Source organism: Biomphalaria glabrata, chromosome 18 (genome assembly GCF_947242115.1).
Source record: "Biomphalaria glabrata chromosome 18, xgBioGlab47.1, whole genome shotgun sequence".
Classification (NCBI taxonomy): domain Eukaryota; kingdom Metazoa; phylum Mollusca; class Gastropoda; family Planorbidae; genus Biomphalaria; species Biomphalaria glabrata.
This window is the reverse complement of record NC_074728.1, coordinates 8,524,388-8,543,282: the sequence shown is the minus strand read 5'-3', so window position 1 is coordinate 8,543,282 and position 18,895 is coordinate 8,524,388. Positions and strand designations below refer to the sequence as shown.

The 18,895-nt window shown below is 32.6% G+C and overlaps 1 protein-coding gene across 1 annotated transcript; it reads right to left on the bottom strand.

Moving 5' to 3' along the window:
- Positions 1 to 4,315: 4,315 nt before the first annotated feature.
- On the bottom strand, positions 4,316 to 18,488 carry LOC106051305 (ras-related protein Rab-8A-like). Its single transcript, XM_013206462.2, has 7 exons — positions 18,267 to 18,488; positions 13,726 to 13,786; positions 13,539 to 13,599; positions 13,314 to 13,391; positions 12,755 to 12,844; positions 11,857 to 11,973; positions 4,316 to 10,164 (listed from the first exon to the last, which is right to left on the bottom strand). Exons 1-7 carry the CDS (start codon positions 18,388 to 18,390, stop codon positions 10,063 to 10,065), a joined length of 633 nt encoding a protein of 210 aa, XP_013061916.1. The 5' UTR covers positions 18,391 to 18,488; the 3' UTR covers positions 4,316 to 10,062.
- Between the last annotated feature and the right edge of the window lie 407 nt (positions 18,489 to 18,895).

The window sequence follows — 18,895 nt, the reverse complement described above, 5'->3', positions numbered from 1 at the left end:
CCCAGCTCTAATGGGTACCTGACATTAGTTGGGGAAAAGTAAAGGCGGTTGGTCGTTGTGCTAGCCACATGACACCCTCGTAAATCTCAGCCACAGAAACAAATCATCTTTACATGTCTGCCCTATAAATCACAATGTCTGGAAGGGGAACTTTTACTTTTTACCCTATTGGGTAACGTCTGATTGCTCTTATAGACAGTCCGCTCTTTTGATGTGGTGTTTTTATATATTTGGATAGTTTCTACAATATCTTGTGTGAGTGACAGTAAAGTAGTTTTAATGTGCCTTGTCTTTTGATATCTTATCTGAGCTTCTATTCCTTTTTTTTTTTAATCGGCTTCTGTGGCTGCAAAGTCCGTAAAACCGTACAAATTATTTTTAGCTTTTGGTAAACACAAAATAGCTCGAGTTGGGACTCAAACCCGAACCCCATTGACAAACTAATGCTACTTAGCCACACACCCTAAAAAATATGGATATATATACAAGTTTGACAAAAGTGGGATATTAGGCCGACAATTTAAGCTCGAATCCTCTACCTAAAACTTGTCGAAACGAAAACAAAAGAACAAGGGAAGTAATGTTGCATTGAAAAAAATGAGATAAGAAGATTACCCATCCTTGACATTAAACCGAAACCGTTGTGGTCGTTTTTATTAAAATATTTGAAATATCTCTCGGAGTACAAAAAGTAATTTGAACATTTGTATAGCTTCTGACTCATTTGGTAAAACATTTAAAATTGTGAAAAGAATAGACTAAAGATAGTCTCTTTGAAAGATTCCCACTTCCCATTCTTGGATGTAGTTGAAATTAAATGTCAGTATTTATATTGATGAAACAATTCATCAAACAATTAGTTAAGTATAGAGATCTATAAGATGGGTAACATTCAGGAAAAATAATTTGCATTTACATCAATGGGTAGCAGAAATGTGGCAAGTATTGTAAAGCAAGCAAAAAAAAAAACTAAAAAAATTGAGGTCAGAAGTCGCCATTGCATCAGTGAGAAACAACTGCCTTTAGCAAAAATGTAGTAAGCTGCAAAGAAAAAGAAAATATAAATCGACGGACAATGGTTATGCTTGTCCTGAGTTTGGCAAAATGTGTAGGTCACAGCTGGGGCTGCATATCTACGGGAATTACAGCATTCCTCATTAATCTTCGGACTCGAAGACAAGCCTTATTAGTTACCTGCAAGTTAAATCTAAGTTTATGAAATAAGTCTGTTCAATAGACTATGATTTCTGCGTGATTACTACTTTGCTCTTACGCATCCAAGATCTCCAAAATGGATAAAAGTTCTTGGCAAAGTACTTCATGGATTTCTTGATTCATAATAAAATAAATATTTATGCCAATAATAATGCTTCATTACCGGCAAGCATTAACAGTTCAGATTTATAGACATAGCCTATGTGGTTTCCAGCTTTCATTGTCAAACTCATTTCACCATTATGGCTTTGAATTGTATTGTTGTTTGCACGAATTTGTTGTACGATGTCAGATGCAGGTTTGTGTAAAACAGTTCGTAAAACGTCTTTAATGGCTGTCAAAATAAATGTTTGCCTATAGTTTGCGACTTTTCCAGAATTTGCTATACGTAGAGCTATAATAGTTTTTAAGACGCTCGTAAAACTATTCTCTTTGTGATGTTGAAGCTTTTTATTTGTTGTGTGTCTATTCTGAACTTTCAGTGTTTGTGTTTGGTTGAAATTCAAATCTTGATATATTTTATCAGCATGATGAGACCCAAAGAAAAGCCCTTATTGAAGACAGGCGCAGCAGACGGAAAGAAAACTTAAATGGACCGTTGGCAGGCAATGGCTTTGTCCGATATGCTGGAAAATATGCAGATTGCAACAGGATTAGCGTAGTCACGTGAAACACGGCACTCATCCTTAATCTCAGGAATCGAAGACATTGCCATTATTATTATCGCCTCAAATGGTCCCCCAGCTTAGTTGATGTCATTACTTTGTTGCTTAATAGACACACAGGCAATGAAAATAGGAATGAAGCCAAATTTCAAATAATCAACACTGTGCTGTCTACATTTTTTTTTTTTTTGGATTCGCCCATGTTTCACATAGTCACAATTAATATACTTAAATATATTCAAATATTAGAGTTGAAATTAAAAGGATTAACTAAGGTACAAATCATATGTGTGTATGAGTTTATTCCATTAATAGGAAATAAAATTTAAAGACTGGATTTGCTTTTATATAAGCTCCACTATCGTAGACCCCAATATACTTCTCATAAACCACCAATTTTTATTTTCACTCTCGTATACCCCTTAGAAGTCGTCATAGACCCCCTGGGGGTCTATATAGACTACTTTGGGAATCACTGATCTAGACCAGGGGTGGGCAACCTTTTTGTACTGAGGGCCGCATTGTTTAAAATTTGGGAATTGCGGGCCGCATATGTAGGCCTATATACAACTTAGAAAGATACTCTAGCCAGAGAATGCTGACCATGTCCTTCAATGATGCATACTAAATCAAGAGGCCCGAACAAGACTCGGGGCCCACAACCCTCCTATAGAACCAAAACTATTCCGAGAACTGCCTGATCTGGAAACCACTGCGCGGTTAATCTCAGATATAGGATTACTGATCTGAATCGTCCAACATGTAAAATGAGAACGAAGAAGAACAGATGTATGTGTACACAAATAGTGTGAACATTGTCAAAGTTTTTTAAGTGTGGAATTACAGCTTCAGGCACCCATAAGACTCCGGTGGAAGTACTGACTGGAACTTTTCTTTGAGTTATGTCCTCTGGAGCAGAATTAGCTTTTGCACTAAATGGTGAGCTAATGGTATTGAAAACAAGTTCTTGACATCTTAAAATTTGATTTTATAAATTGCACACTAAAGGAATCTTAATAAGTGTTGTACTTTTAATCATTTCATTAGAAATAGTTTCAGCAAAGGAAAATGACAAAACCTGTTTTCTTTTGCTTGCTTGTAGAAATGGGAAAGCCTAGTTTGAAAAGATTTAGCATGCATTATATTTTATATGCAAAACAAAACCCCATTGCAATACCAATTATGAAACACATGAAATCTGTCTTCCATCCACTTTTCATTAGAAATATTGGTAACAAAGTTGCAGTCAATGTCCTTCAAGTAAAATAACAATTTCTTCCTTGAGATTTTATATTGTTCTCATTTGCTTTGCTCATGCTAAAATAGCGGATACAATAGATTGAATATTCAAAAATCGGAACTATCTGTGGTTAACAACATCTTGTTCTACTAATTTTTATAGCAAGGATATAATGAGTAATAATGTGATGAAATTTTATGCAGCTTCCTGCAAACTTTTCTGTTTAGAGTTTATGGTTGGCATTTTTTTAAATAAAAAAACAACAACAACAACAACAGTCAAAGATCGAGCTCCATCAGTTGTTACACTTGCCATCTTGTTCCAAGCCTACCCAACATTCAACACAGTTCTTCATAGCATCAAATAAATACTGATCAGAGATTGCATTTTCTTCGTTTACTTGGAACTTTTTATAATGAGACAGTTTCAATTATTTATATAGATATTAGTTTTAATATATTTGCAATTTTATATGCATACACTGTGTGCACAACTGATTTCTTGAGGTGCCGGCGGGCCGCATAAAACATTTTGGCGGGCCATATTTTGCCCACCCCTGATCTAGACTAACAGTAATAAATATGCGATTAGAAATATTTTTAACTATTATTTTTGTTAAGCTGATTTTCATGCTTTTAGCTTTCTCAGTGCTCTATGATCCTATCACTTGTCTGGACCAGTTGGGAAAAGAAAGGGGGGAGGGGGAAGAAGGTGGTATATGTGTGAATGCTACCGTGATCGCTTTATAAATATATACACACACACACACACATGACTTGAATTTGAACTCGAGGGCTCAAGCCTCTCCAGGCCAATAAGCTAACCACTGTGCCAGCGAAGTGCTAATGAAACTAGAATGTTTTATAGTTATCTATTGTCCGTTTCAAACCTATAAACTTATATCACCATATCTATCAAGTACAATTACTTTCCCTTGTTAGATACCAAAATAATAATAATTACCAATAGTTAATTAGCTAATTGTTTAATATTTTTTTTTTACTTTGTTTTTTCATATACAAGAAATAATTATGAAAAATTTCAACTTGATCCAAGATTGGGTGTAGGAGCATTGGAAAAATAAAATGATCGCAAAAAGGAACCAACTCTAGTCTTAGAACAAGGAACAATATTCCAAATAATTACAGAAGTTAAAAAACATTAGACAAAAGAATTAATAAATAGCGAGAATGTATTTGGTGTGGTATGTACATTTTATTATTAATACGATAGTTGATGATAGATCCATTCTTTCTCAGTAAAAATGTCAGTGAATTAAGAATCAACAATTAATCAATCACAGTCAGATCTCTCCATTACCCCAGGACTCAAGCAGCCATTATAGTATCGAACCAAAGTTTCCTTTAAAAAAAAAAAACAATAATGAAAAGATCTGCAAGACAATACAAATAAACATGTCATCTGGTGTGATGAAGTACCCTGTAGCAAGGTACATTTGTCCATATTGTGGACTGTAGAGAGTAGGAAATACAATCAGACGAATACAGGTCTATTAATATAGAAATACTTTTAAAATTTGTTCCAACCATTATTTGAAAAAATTGTTTCCTTATAAATTTGCATACAATTATATGTAAAAGAACACAATAACAACATGCTAGAATGTAATGTTTAGATATAAATTTATATATTGATTTGAACTCTTATACTAAGTAAAACAAAACAAAAATAAATAAAGGAAGCAATAAAACACCAGAAATTATTTCCCTTTTTTTTTTTTTATACATTTCATCTTGTATTAAAAAGGTGGAGAACACTTTGCATAAAGGCACAGAGAGAACTAAACTAATAAAACAAGGAAAAGTTAGGCTGCTACGTTTAATTGCACGAAAACATAAAAAGATATTATTGACTCTTACAATTCATTTCAACGAAGCCTGAATTTTGTCCACACTGTAGTACATGAAATATTGATGTATGAATCAGGGCCGGCCTTAGATAATTGGAGGCCCCAAACGAAATAGAACAAAACAAATAAATAAACAGCAAAAGATTAAAATGACACAGTTTACTAAAAACTTAGTGTACTTCAACAATGACATTGGGCACAAGTTTTGCTATTTCTTCCAAAAAGAAATTGTTATGAGTCTTGTGTGAGGCCACCACCAATCAGATGCCCCAGACGGCTGCCTAGTTGGCCTTTGTTTAAGGCAGGCCCAGTGTGAACATTTTCATTCAACTCCATTAGGAATCAGATATTGCTTCTTATCTTTGTGCAAGTCATTTTGACAGGATACTTCTTATTAATTATTGGCAATACATTTAAGGGAAGCTTTCTACTGCACCATGATGTCTGGGGATACTAAAATCTGGTATTCATTGCAAGATCAAGCTGGGTAGGAGAAACTCCCATTTCACATACTAAACTGCTGATAGTTTGCACCATCAAGAAATGCAAGAAGCTATCCAGAACTGTCTATTGTGTAATTTGGAGACAGTCCTTAATAATGGAGTGACAACCCAGGTCTCAGTTAACAATGTAGAACTTAAATCCACAAGGGTACATGAGAGAATCCTTTTTTTTTTTTACAGAGATGACAAAACAATAAGGTAAAAAAAAAAAATCAGATTCATAGAAAAAGTTTGTACAAGGAAGGGGTACAAATTGCTAGGACATATAGCACCCACTCTAATAATATCTGATGAATTCCAACAATACAGTTGGCTCAAGTCCCACACTGCTCTAACAGGAGTTGGCTGAAGACATTTGATCCATTTCCAAAAACATTGGAATAAACTGTTATAAGGCTTAAAAGATTGTTTTTATCCTATTTGTCCAAAGAAAAAAATCATTAGTAAAGGTAAATTGGAAAAATAAAAAAAAAGTGAAAAAGTAATTTCAAGTCCTAAGATTTCCACCTGAAGAAAACATGAAACAAGGAAACTTGAGACACAGGCAAGATGGGAGCTGAACTGCTACATAGTCTACACTAACCTTCATACACAATTTACCACAGTGAAACCAGCTCACGCCAGTCTAAAGAGCATACTTCAGAATCTCCCAATGATACAAATAGTCACTTCCCATCACCTTAAATTTAATTTACAAAAGCCACTAACAAACTACAGTTAATTAAAAAAGTTGTGCAAATAGGTTTTATTTTTTATTTTTGTTTTTAAAAAAAATGCAATCAAAGTGTGTAAAGATGTTGAATATTTTTTTTTTACAGAAGTAATAATTCAAATAATAGAAATAGTAAATAATGTCAACAGATTTGTTTTTTTTTTTTTTTTCAGGATTTACATCATTGTTACACAGAAAGAAAACCAAACAAAAACACAAAAATAAACCATCTGTAATGAGACGATGTATCTATTTACACTAAAGACATTCAAAAATAAATCTTTTTGTTATTGGTGGAAGAAACTACTGAGTTGAAGAAACTGGTTTTCATTTAATAAAAATACTCATTAATATTTTTTCCCCTCCATTTCTAATCCAATCAGTTCTTAGAGGATTCATTAAAAAACAAAAAATTGAAGACAAATAGACACAGTAAAACATGAACTTACTAGCACATAAATATAGATATAAAAATTGAATATAGTTGAACCAGGTAGAGAACCCACACTAAATCTGTATTATGTAATAAAGGGTTGCCCAAAAATAACAATAACAAAAATAAATAAATAAGCGTAGGTCTCACACAAGATTCAACTGATAAGATTATTTCAAAACCAGGGCAGAGCATTGGCTGATTAGAGTGTGTTTACAAGTCTTGAATAATTATTCTCTCTTCTAATTAAAATGAAATGGAATTAAAGAGTTTGATAAACAAAATTACACTGAATAAAGTAAGTAAACAAGACAGCTGTTATCCTAATGGTAGCTCAATCAAAAACATCAGTTACCAAAAACTACCAATGCATACTAATCAGCAAAAGAAGCATAGCTTGAAATAAACAGGGGTTGGCATACAACTTTTCTATTTTTCAATGGGAGATGACCTTTGACAATTTATTGTAGACAAAATGTAATGTTCAAGGATAAGCTTAAGGTATTCAATAAAAACAGGCTGTAAGAAATAACTACATTGGAGTAGCTTTCATACTTAATGTGATACTGAACATGCCATATTCGACAAGGAAGTTTCTGCCACAAATGATTGACAGGACAAGATTAAATCTGATTATCTCCAGATGAAAAAAAAAAAAAGCTCAACAGCCCTTGCTAAAGTCAAAAGGCATAAGAAATCAGTTAATCTTATACAAACCAAGTATGATTTGCAAAAAGTTGTTTTTTTTCTAACGCCTCCAAGCATTTGTACTTTTTTTTGTACCAAAGTGGAGTCAATCTTGAAAATAAAAACAAAGATAGTGTACATAAGAACACAAAATACAAACTCCACAATTGAACAAGATATTGCTTTGAAAGAGTAGATGAAGGAAAGCCACTAATGCATCTGTTTCGTCTATGTTGCTTACGAAAGCGAAAAGTACTAACAAAAAATCATGTTTCACCTGTCTTTGTCAAGCTCAAAATAGGTTGCTACTTTTGGTCTCTTTGAAAGCACGCTTTTTTTTTTTTAATTGATAAAGTTGCATAAAATTGCCAACTATTTTATTTTTGTTTATGAAATTTCAAATATTCAATTAGATATTATCTTCAAAAAGCTTGTGCATGTGTTAGCCTACAAGTTTGTGCGTAAATTTTCCCTTCAGTTCCATTAGTTATCTTCTAGAATAATGAAACAAATTAAAATAACTCAAGGTTTAAAAGGTTCAACTAAAAATTGCCTTTACATAAACCCAAACAACCCAAAACATTCTAGACAAAAAAAAAAAAAACACCCCTGAGGAAGAGAAAGAACATAACAGGCACAGCTAAACCCTTTCACATTTTATTACAGGGCAGGACAACAAACATACAGTATCACAAATTTCTCCATAAGTCACTCAGCCTTATATTAACGACTTTGTTACATAATTTACTCTTCCTTGTGGAAACGCCAAACTGTACTTTGCTTTGCAGGGTTATGAAATAAATTAAATGGGAGCATTAAATTTCTGACATTTCAAGTACCTCAAGACTGAACAGACTTTTTTTTTTCAGTGAGCTATGAATAGGGTAGTGAGTTTTTGTTATTTTGTCATATAAACATATTCTTTAATCTATAAAACTGAATACATTAAATTTCATTTTTAAGACCACTTAAAAGAAAATATACATTTAGGTTCTCCAAAATATATTAAATAAACAAAATTTCTTTTTGGTGGTTCTTTTACTTAATATTTGTAATTAATCTTTAGCAATAAATAAAATTGTCTGAATTAAGAAAGTTTACTGAGATGCCCAACAATGTTTTTACCAGCTTGTACCATTTAAAAACTTCCACTCATCCTCATAGGGAAATAATTTAAGTAATAAACACCACAGCAGACATGCCTACCCCAAAGACCCTGAATGAGGAAGACTCATGTTGATAATTTGGAATTTTGGGCCATTAAAAGTGTTAAAGTTTAGCAGCCATATTGAATTAATAATAAATTTAGTTTTCATAAGTCCGTAGATCTCTAATATCAGAGTCTAACCAGTATAATCTGTGTCCTTATTAAAATATTAGTCAAATTAGTTTAACTGGTTAGATCTAGGTACACTGTCAGGGAAAGAAATGATCAGAATGGAGCATTTGCGCATTAGCCCTTACTAGACTAATCAACTAGATGATAGATCAAGATCTAGCTAAACCATATCTACATAAATCTAGGACACACCGGGATGAGATGAAATGTAAACAATAAACACAGACCTATACATATTTTATTTGCATTCAGTATTTTCATTTTGCACTAGGAAAAAATAAACTGAGATTTTTTTTTGTCGGAATTCAAACTTGGCAGAGAAAAAAATCGCCAATGTAGAACCTAAGCGTTTTTTGAGGGATGGTTCCGCATAATGCGCAACGGTAGGCATGTCTACCACAAGTTAATAAGACTTTGCAAGATTTTGAGCTTGACATATAAGCAATCGGGAAAATAATTTCAGCACCATCAAATAGCTCTTTTAAATGCCTACTTTTACATCTGGATAATGAGCAACTTCTTGAAAGGAATTTAACTCCATTTTCTTAGATTTTACAAAATCTTTTATAAAAAAAATATCCCATTAATAAGAAATTCAAACTGCAACTTCATAAAAGTGTTTCTTATTTATCATCTTGGTCATTTAGAAAATATTGTGGAAAGGTCAACTTATAATTGCTCTCTCTCTCTCTCTTCTATAAAGAAATTTTAAATGGCAAAAATAATAATAAAATAAAATTAGTGATCAATTAGAAAAGGTAACATGCATTAAATAATAGAAGAATAATTTAAACGGAAATAGGATTAAATATAGCATGAAGCAATTTCTTTTACTTCTTTAGATCACATGGTAAAAAAAAAAATCTTTTGGGCAGCTGAACAAGAAATGTACAAAAAAAAAAGCAGGCGGGAATGCTCCAAGTAAAGTAGCACATCCATGATCTCAAAGCCCTTCAGATCAGCATTAGCCTGCATCAGTACCTAATTCAAAACTTTTTGAGTAGTATGTTTTTGTTAATGTTATGTTTCAAGGGAGGAAACTGATGCACAACAGCAGCTGCAGCATTACTGTTACTTTACTCTCAGATCTAGCTCAATATGTGAGTACAGAAAAAAAAAGCAAATAATCACTAAATAACTAAATCCAAAAATATGATGCTATAATTCATCAGTTTTTTAATGGCTGCTTAAGTCAGTCTATTTCCAAATATCACCTTTGTTCATAAATTTAATATATAAACATAATCCTTCTATAGTGAAAGTTATAAAAAATGTTTGTTGACAATAAAAAAACAATGTACATGAAACAAAGTAATCATTCTCCTGTCAAGCTTCATGATACTAAGCTATTTAAGCAAACATTCACCCGCTCAGACTAGCAAACAGAAATGGAGATACTCATAGCAATGTACAGGACTTCCAAAAAGACTTCTTTTGAGAATTCTCATTCTTTAGCTGGTAGCCTCCTCCTTGCTTGCCGCTCACCTGCCCTGACGAATCCTGTCAGTGAAGAGAACACAGAGAATGCAATCATTTGACAACTGTGGTAACAACAAGACAATCCTTGCACTAACCAGACTATTTCTATTACCAAATTTTCAAGTGTAAATTTTCATTTGTAACTTGATTGATTGTAAAAAAGATGAATACTGAATTAGTGAAACTAACAAAAATTAACTGGAAAATAATATGATAAAGAATTCCAATGCAGTTTATCTGGCAACTCCACCTAACAATGGTGAGCACCAGAATCTGGAACTGGTTTAAGATATCACTATTAATGAAAGAGACGTTCCTTCCACCCAAGAAGGAGTGAAACATAACATCATCTAGTAGGGACTAGAAGGATAGTATAAGAGTTTGGTTTGATGTCCCTGCAGCAACAGAAAAGGGATCAATGCCAGTGGATGGGCCACTACCTAGAAAAATTAGAATCATAATGTCTTCTAGTACAGAGGTTCTCAAACTTTTTTGGACCCAGGGACTTCTTTATATAGTCAAAACATACCCACAGACTCCGGATTGAAAAAACTACACTAACGCATAGTAGACCCTATTAAATTAAAAATGGAAAAAAAATGTTTTGTTGAAGAAGTGTATTACAACATTTGTTGGAAATACATTTTTTTTAACTTAATGACTTGGATAAACTTGATGAGAGTATGAGTGTGTTTATGTTCGACTCAATGTTTGTAAATAGCAGCCACAAATATGTCCGAGCAATGTCACTTTTTGGTTGCTTTAATTTGTAGGATTCAGCACTGAAACCAAATAAGAAGACGGAAAACCAGTCAAAAACTTCTGCCCATAATGCAGGATTCAAATAGGACTCTGTTTTTGAAACAAGAATTTGTGTTATACTTGTTTAAACATTTGAGAATTTGTGTTATACTTGTTTAAACATTTGAGAATTTGTGTTATACTTGTTTAAACATTTTTTTTAAAAAGGGGGATTTTGAGCTTAAGTTTAAATTTGCCTGAGCTTTTGACATTGTATGTATACCTTCTGATAAGATTAAATTAGCTGACTGAAGCTTTTCATAACATAACCACAACAGATATGGGCAATGGATGTAAAATAAATTTTTTAAAAATTCAAATGTCTTGGAAAATAAAGAATATCTCCGTATGTATTATGGAGTGTGTGTGTGTGTTGCAACATAAGTGGCATTGTCATTTGGTCATTTAGGACAGACAACTCCAGAATGTGAGACTGAAAGGTCGTGTTATTGTAGTGAGTTAGAATTTGTTAAAAATATTATTACTAAATTCTACTACGTTTATTTCATTTTTATCATAAGTTGATTTTGTCTACTTAGTATTGTTCACAAGGAAGGTATTCAAGTTATTTGAAGCTTTATTAGTTAAAGACTTATTAAGCCTTCAACAGTTTAGTTGTCTACTAGCAGTTTGGTGCTACAAGTCAATGATCAGTAACAACACCAAGCTCTATAAAATTCAACTTTCAAAAATGTCTGCTACAATTCATTCCTCTGTCCAGCTTTGTAACGCTCTTTACATACTCACACTGTGTAACTAAAAAGTATTACTGAGCAAATGACACTTTAGGCCTAGCATTATATGAATTAAATAACACACCTGAGCCAGTGTGACTAATAAAACATGTTATTCACAGCTGAGAGGAAGAACTCTTTCCTGTTAGAAAACATATAGCAAGATGAATGAACTTACAATTTTTCTGTCCATTTTGGATTTAATGTCCCTGGCAAGTGTGAAGAATGCCTCCTCTACATTAATGCTGGCTTTAGCACTGGTTTCCATAAATTTGATGCCATGCTCTATAGCAAGCTATAAACAACAACAACAAAAAAAAGATTCACATCAGTCAGCCACCATTCTGAAGAATAGTAGAGGCTTAACCCAATAGCTCCTATTTCCGGTTGAAAAAAAACCCTTTCAAAGTCCTAAGCAAGGAGGGATAACTCCGTATTAAAAAAATCCCCAAAAATATGTATTTTGAAAAAATAATCAAATAGAAGATCTAATACATATAAACAAACAAACAACTTTAAAAAATAGAACTATATGTCTAGTTTAAAAAAATATATACGTTTAATACCACTAGAATATAAAAAACTTCAAAAATACTCATTTTCCCATGTGGGGGCTTATACACTGCGGATATAGGCCTGGTAAATCTCCAAAATGATTTGTAATCACGCTTGAAACGAGACTAGAAGAAATCTTCTTTTTAAAAAGTTTGAATCAAGTATATTGAATAGGGGGTTTTAGAAACGTTCTACAACAGTTTAGGTCAAAAACGGGAAAACGTTTCCAACTGCAGAAGGAGCTAATGGGTTAAGCAGTTTCCCTACAATGATGGTATTAAATGAGATCTCCTGCCCTACTCCACCAAGTGTATTAAACCCCACCATTAATAAATAGGGGCCTACACAATAACTTATGATGAGCACCAGCTAGTCAAGAACTGATGTCATAAGGCGCTTATTGGTACGATAAATTATTTTTTTTTTTTATAAAAGGTTTAGTAATCTAATCCAGATTATCAATGCAAAATGATGAGAGCTACTAACTTAAATTTTAAAAAGTGCAGAGGAATTTTATTTACCTGCTCTCCCCTGTCTTTGGAAACTTGCCGTCTGTCTGTAAGATCACATTTATTACCCAACATCATCTTCTCTACGTCTTTGGAGGCATGCTGCCAATAAGAAACATTGTGTAAATTTTTTTTCTATTGCTTTGGCATAAATAAATAGTGAAAAAAAAAAAAGAAACTGTCCAACTAATGACAAAATATTCTATCCCAATCAGCTTAAGGGGTAATTAAAAATTCATGAAGTTTTAAGGAAAAAAAAATAATCATGAAACATAAAGCAAATACAAATTGCAACAAAATTACAAAATGAGAGATCGTTATCAGTTTATAAATACATATAGGTAATAGCTCACTAGTTAAATGGGCAGAATGTTTCTAAACAACCACATTTTTAATTACTAAATCCTTATGTTTAACACCTATCCTCATTCTAATGCCGATTTGATACTATCTAAATGTTTTGCCATATTTAGTTATATACGCTTCAACATGGACAGTACTACAGAAGGTGCAATACCACATTGACTTTTAAGATCTAAGGAATAAGATGATACAATAATCCTAAGCTTACCTCTTCGATATTTCTTATCCATGTCCTTATGTTGTCAAAACTTTTTTCATTTGTGATGTCATATACCAGCATTATGCCCTAGTTTGGACAAATACAATTTAGTGGCAAATTAAATTCAAAGTGAATTATTTTCAATAAAGCAACTGCAACAAGATCATAATTTAATAAATTATATATATCATACTAATGTGTGTAGAAAAATAAAAAAAAAAAAGAGATTAATACCATTGCTCCTCTGTAGTAGGCTGTAGTGATAGTTCTGAACCTTTCTTGACCAGCTGTGTCCCTGTCACAAAAAATGGAGGAATTAAATCTGTACCTAAATTTTAGAAGCAGCTTTAATTCCACATTATATTACGAAGTTTTTATCCCACAAAACACAAATGGACACACAATAAATTGAAAATCTCACCATATCTGTAGCTTAATTTTTTTGCCATCTAACTCTATTGTCCGAATCTTAAAGTCGATACCTTTGGACAAATAAAAGTTGCAAAAAGGTTAAAAAGGTTTATTTTTAAATAAAGAAAACTGTCAGAATTACAAAACAACAAAAATTTTTGACTACAATGTCAAAGAAAAAAAAAGTTTTTAAAAAGCACTACCATAGGATTGTGAAGTAGAAGAACATTTGTTTGTGATTTTGCTGGATGATTCTAGAAACTGGAAATGGTATTGATAGATGTCTGAGTAGATCTCACTAGATATCTAGCTTTTTTTTAATACATGCTCTGGGGGGAGGGGGGGCAGGGTTCAAGCATCCCCCTTTCCGATCAATAATAGACTCTAGATCAGATTCCTAAGTATTTATTATTTAATGATATAAATTACAAAACAATATTATTTATGATCGAGGCGCCATAATACCTTATTTTAGGGGCCTACTCGACATTTACAGTCTAGACAGCAGAGTCTAGAGATTAATTCTAGTAGCACTTAAATTAAAATATATACATTATATATATATGCATCTATATTCTATAGAAGACTCTAGATCAAGTCTAAATTATTAGCTAAAATATAATTATGTCTGGATATATTTAATAGATTAATAGATTTAGACTTAGAATCTAGATCTAATTCTAAGACAATAGTCCTCTAGACTCTAGATTCTATTCTAGATTCTAGATCTAGACTAGGCTAGATTTAATTAATCAGATTTGATAGTCCATAGATATACTATACTATACTATGGTCTATCATATAGAAGACTATAATCACTTAAAGTTAAGTCAGTATAGAAGTCAGTTATAATATTATGCTTTTTTGTGACGGTATGTACCGGTAAGACTTACCAGCAACTTTTTCAATGTGGGGAAAAAATTATTACTTATAAATATTATTTAACGTTTATTAATATATTATTTATTATTAGTAGCTAAAAGTTAGGCAATCCATCACTGAGTAAAGTGAGTACCAGCGGTTCCCGGTCATTTCATCCCCTGGTCACTTCATCCCCGGTCATTTCATCCCCTGATATTTTCATCATCTGATCATTTTTATCTAACAAATTGTAATTTAAAAAATCATGAAATGAGGAATATTTAATGTATTCATTTTTTTATTTAAATGACAAAATTGTAACACGTTAATGTTTAAAAGGAATTAAAGCAAAACTTATACAGGCGACATGATATCACAAGGATGGGTGAACTCCGCCTTTATTAGAATAAAATAAAACCTTATTTCAAGGCTAAAAATGACGCACCCATTTTCAAGAAAGAGCGATTGAAAAATAAAATAAAGTGAAACATGATCGTACTTTCACATCACCTTTGCCTTTGATGATAAGTTATCAGCGGCACGGTCATAATTATTGTAATCGCACTTCTATCGCTCAAAAGATTTCCACTACTTGCACCACACCTTGGCCTTTATTGATAAGTTATCAGCGGCACGGTCATAATTATTGTAATCGCACTTCTATCTCTCAAAAGATTTCCTCTACTTGCACCACAACTTGATCTTTGATGATAAGTTATCAGCGGCATGATCATAATTATTCTAATCGCACTTCTATCTCTCAAATGATTTTTTACTTGGCCTTCGATCCGGATAATATTATGATATTACAACCCCCACATCCAATGGAAGCGCTGTAGCTAAGTACACACCCAGATTTACAATAAGATTTCTCATTAAGAAAAGAAACTGGAAGAGGAAACTCTATAAACGTATTAGTAATAAGTCATAAAATGTCAAAAAGCATTCTACATAATCATATTTATATATAAAATATTTAACTGGGGATGAAATGACCGGGGATGAAGTGACCGGGGGATGAAGTGACCGGGGATGAAATGACCGAGGATGAAGTGACCGGGGATGAAATGACCGGTCACCGTACCAGCACCTATTTTTTTATATAGACTATATAATTATATATATATCATATTATTATTAAATGTATTATTATTAATTGTATATTATTATTATAAGTATACAGAATTATAGATATCTAGAATCGGAATGTCTCTAGATTATAATTAAATACTTTAACTTTATAGAAAAATAGATTAATTAGTAATTTACAATCTACTTTAGTTAACTTTAGTTACTTATCTAGATTAATCTAGATGTATTGTAATCATATAATCATATAAAAAATAGATCAAGATCTAGATTATACTATTAGTCCTACTAGACTAGTAGTACTAGAGACACTACTGACTAGGACTAGACTGAGTGACTAGACTAGTAACTAGAACTACAAGTCACAAGTGTAGCTAGATCTAGATAGATAGATCTAGTCTATCTATATAATAATTATAATATATTATATCTATCTAGATTCTATTTAATTCTAAGTAAGTAGTCCAGGGGTGCCACCCATGAGACCAAGTAAACCCTGAAACCCGAATTTCCAAATTTTACAAGCCCTGAAATCATAAACCCCAAACTTTACCAACCCTGAAACGTACCGCATATACAATTTAAGCACCAAAATTTTACGAAAGAAGAACAATATTAAATTACTACCTAGATCTATATCATAATATGCCCCCCATGTTTTAAATATGTAATTAGTAAGCCTATCATTATAATAAATAGAGTTTGTGTGTATTTATTGATAAAGCTTGTAATACAAGTTAAGAGGATTTAGTACAATTTTATATTAACAATGTTTGTAACACCCCCCCCCCCCAAAACACACAGTTATTTTAAATGATGTTTCTCTCTTAATATTTTTTCCCTCATTATTCATTTGAAGCAGCCTACTTTAATCAACATTGATAGAACTGATTCCATCAATGTACATGCATGGACCTGTAAATCTATTGCAACAAGATAAAATTGATTTAGTCCAGATCTACTCCAAAATGAACATTTAGATTATTTTAGATTTAGTTTCTAGATATTTAATATTTAAATGTAGACCTAGATGGCTAGAATGTGCTGGACTGCCTATACATAATTATAATTTATTTGTATAAATCTATAGACCAATCGATCTATTTTTTCTAGCCTCTAAGTCTTCAGGCGAACGCAAACTTACTAATTTAATTCTTCAATCATTGATTCTAAATCTAGTTCTGATCTAAAAATGATGTAAATATCCTAAATCTAGATCCTACTTCTATAATACTCTAGACATAGGCTAAGGCTCTATGTCTATATGGAACCTATACAAATATTAAAATATAAAACACGGAAAGAAAAAAAAAATATAATTTCTCACTCGTGAATTTTTTTTCTTTCTAATTCTATTTCTAGATCTAGGACTAGCCCGTACCGTAGCCTCTAGGTATGCGAGTAGATCTAGAGTTTAGACCATTTTAGACTATATCTATACTAAATACAAGACTTTACAGTCAGAGACAGTCTAGATTGACTCTAGATCAGATCTAGATTGATCATAGAAATAGATATACACTCTAAATCGAGCCGAATCGAGGCGCGTTCCGTAGATCTAGAAATTCTCTATAGATCTATATAGATCTAGATTAGAATGTTTACACTTTTCTGTACCGGTAAATAAAGCTTAGTGCGCATGCAAAGTGAAAGTCTCACGAATCGCGAGATATGAGACTGGTCGATTTTGTTTAAAAAATGGCGGCTCGCGAGATCGGAACTAAAACTAAAATTAACGGGGGAAAATGACCAGAAATTTCGAAAAAAATCTAAATCAACTAAAAGCCTGGATTTTAACTAAATTGTAGAAGGCAAACCCGGAGGGGGGGAAATCGGACCACCTCAAAACCCGGATTTCCGGGTTATTCCGGAAAAGTGGCACCCCTGAAGTAGTCTAATTTAGTCTAAATGAGAGTAGAGTCAAGAGACCGAGTTGGTCCGTATAGTTTAGAATTACTCTAGACAAAAAAAAAAGTCTAGATCACTCATTTTTGACAATCACAGAATTTGACATCAAATCAAAATAGACACTAAAAATCTTCAATCAATGAAGTAGTCAAGTAGTCTATAGTCTAGACTAGAGTGACTGTCACTAACTAGTAACTATCTAGATCTAGATAATGAGATATGTCTACTTACTGAGTTAAACTAGAGTCTAACTACTCTTAACGACTTAACTCTCTACTAGACTAGTTGTGTAATACTAATAGAGATAGAGTATAGCATCTATAGAGTAGAGTACTACTAGAGACTAGAGTATAAGTATAGTCAGTATAGAGTTAATAGAGTATCAGTAGCCAGTAGATAACTAAACTTTTTATTTTTACTATTTTACACTTAACTTACACTACTTACAGTAACAGTTCTAGTAAGTTACACTAGTAACTTAGACTTAGTCGACTTAGAGTCTTAGACTAAACTTAAACTAAGACTTACACTTACACTACGTCTAAGACAGTCTAAGTAAGTCTAAGTACTCTAAGCAAGTTTATTTATTATTAAGTAAGTTTAAAGTTAGACTAGATCTAGATTCTAGTCTACCGTCGAGAATCTTATTTAGATGGCTAACTTTTTAGGTTATATAAGATCTATTAGTATTACCTATTGTAGATATAAATGTAGAATTAAAGGCATCTTCTGAAAATCGAAACAGTATACATGTTTTTCCTACTGCTGAATCGCCTATTAAAAGAAGCTTGAACAGATAATCATAAGTTTTCGCCATTTTGGCTAAGCAGCGGAAATGCCCTCATTTGCATAAGATATTTTTTTCTTCATTTCTCCCTCTCTCTCTATCTCTCTCTCTCTCTCTCCCTCCCTCACTCTCTTCAGACAGTTGAGGTCACATCCGGTATTTAAAACAGGAAAAAAATTAATAAGGAAATGACATGCGATTTATTCCTGCGTGCTAGCATTGCCCACAACCTTTAAATAGCAGACAAGTCATATAGATCTAGAAGGGAGGGAAACGGACCTAGATCTACTCTGTTACTAATTTACTTCGTGGAGTCATATTGGGCGTAGCTGAACGTTTTAGATCTAATATTCTAGTGACTGTATTTAATACTATTACTGCTAAGGCTTAGCCTAAGCCATTTAATTGAGCCTGACTACATTAGTTAGGCAGGGGTGTAGCTAGGAATTCGCTATTAGTTGGGGGCCAGTGGGGGCTTGACCTTGCGTAATATTTAATGTAGAATAAAACTAATTTTGGGGCCCCCTCAAGTGGC

What these genes read in the sequence shown, in the direction of transcription:
- LOC106051305 (XM_013206462.2), bottom strand. Translation starts at nt 18,390, where the DNA reads ATGGCGAAAACTTATGATTATCTGTTCAAGCTTCTTTTAATAGGCGAT. An exon ending in CCTACTACAGAGGAGCAATG is followed by an intron (nt 13,392 to 13,538) that starts GTATTAATCTCT and finishes TGTCCAAACTAG; the next exon opens with GGCATAATGCTGGTATATGA. An exon ending in CCAAAATGGACAGAAAAATT is followed by an intron (nt 10,165 to 11,856) that starts GTAAGTTCATTC and finishes CTTCACTGACAG; the next exon opens with GATTCGTCAGGGCAGGTGAG.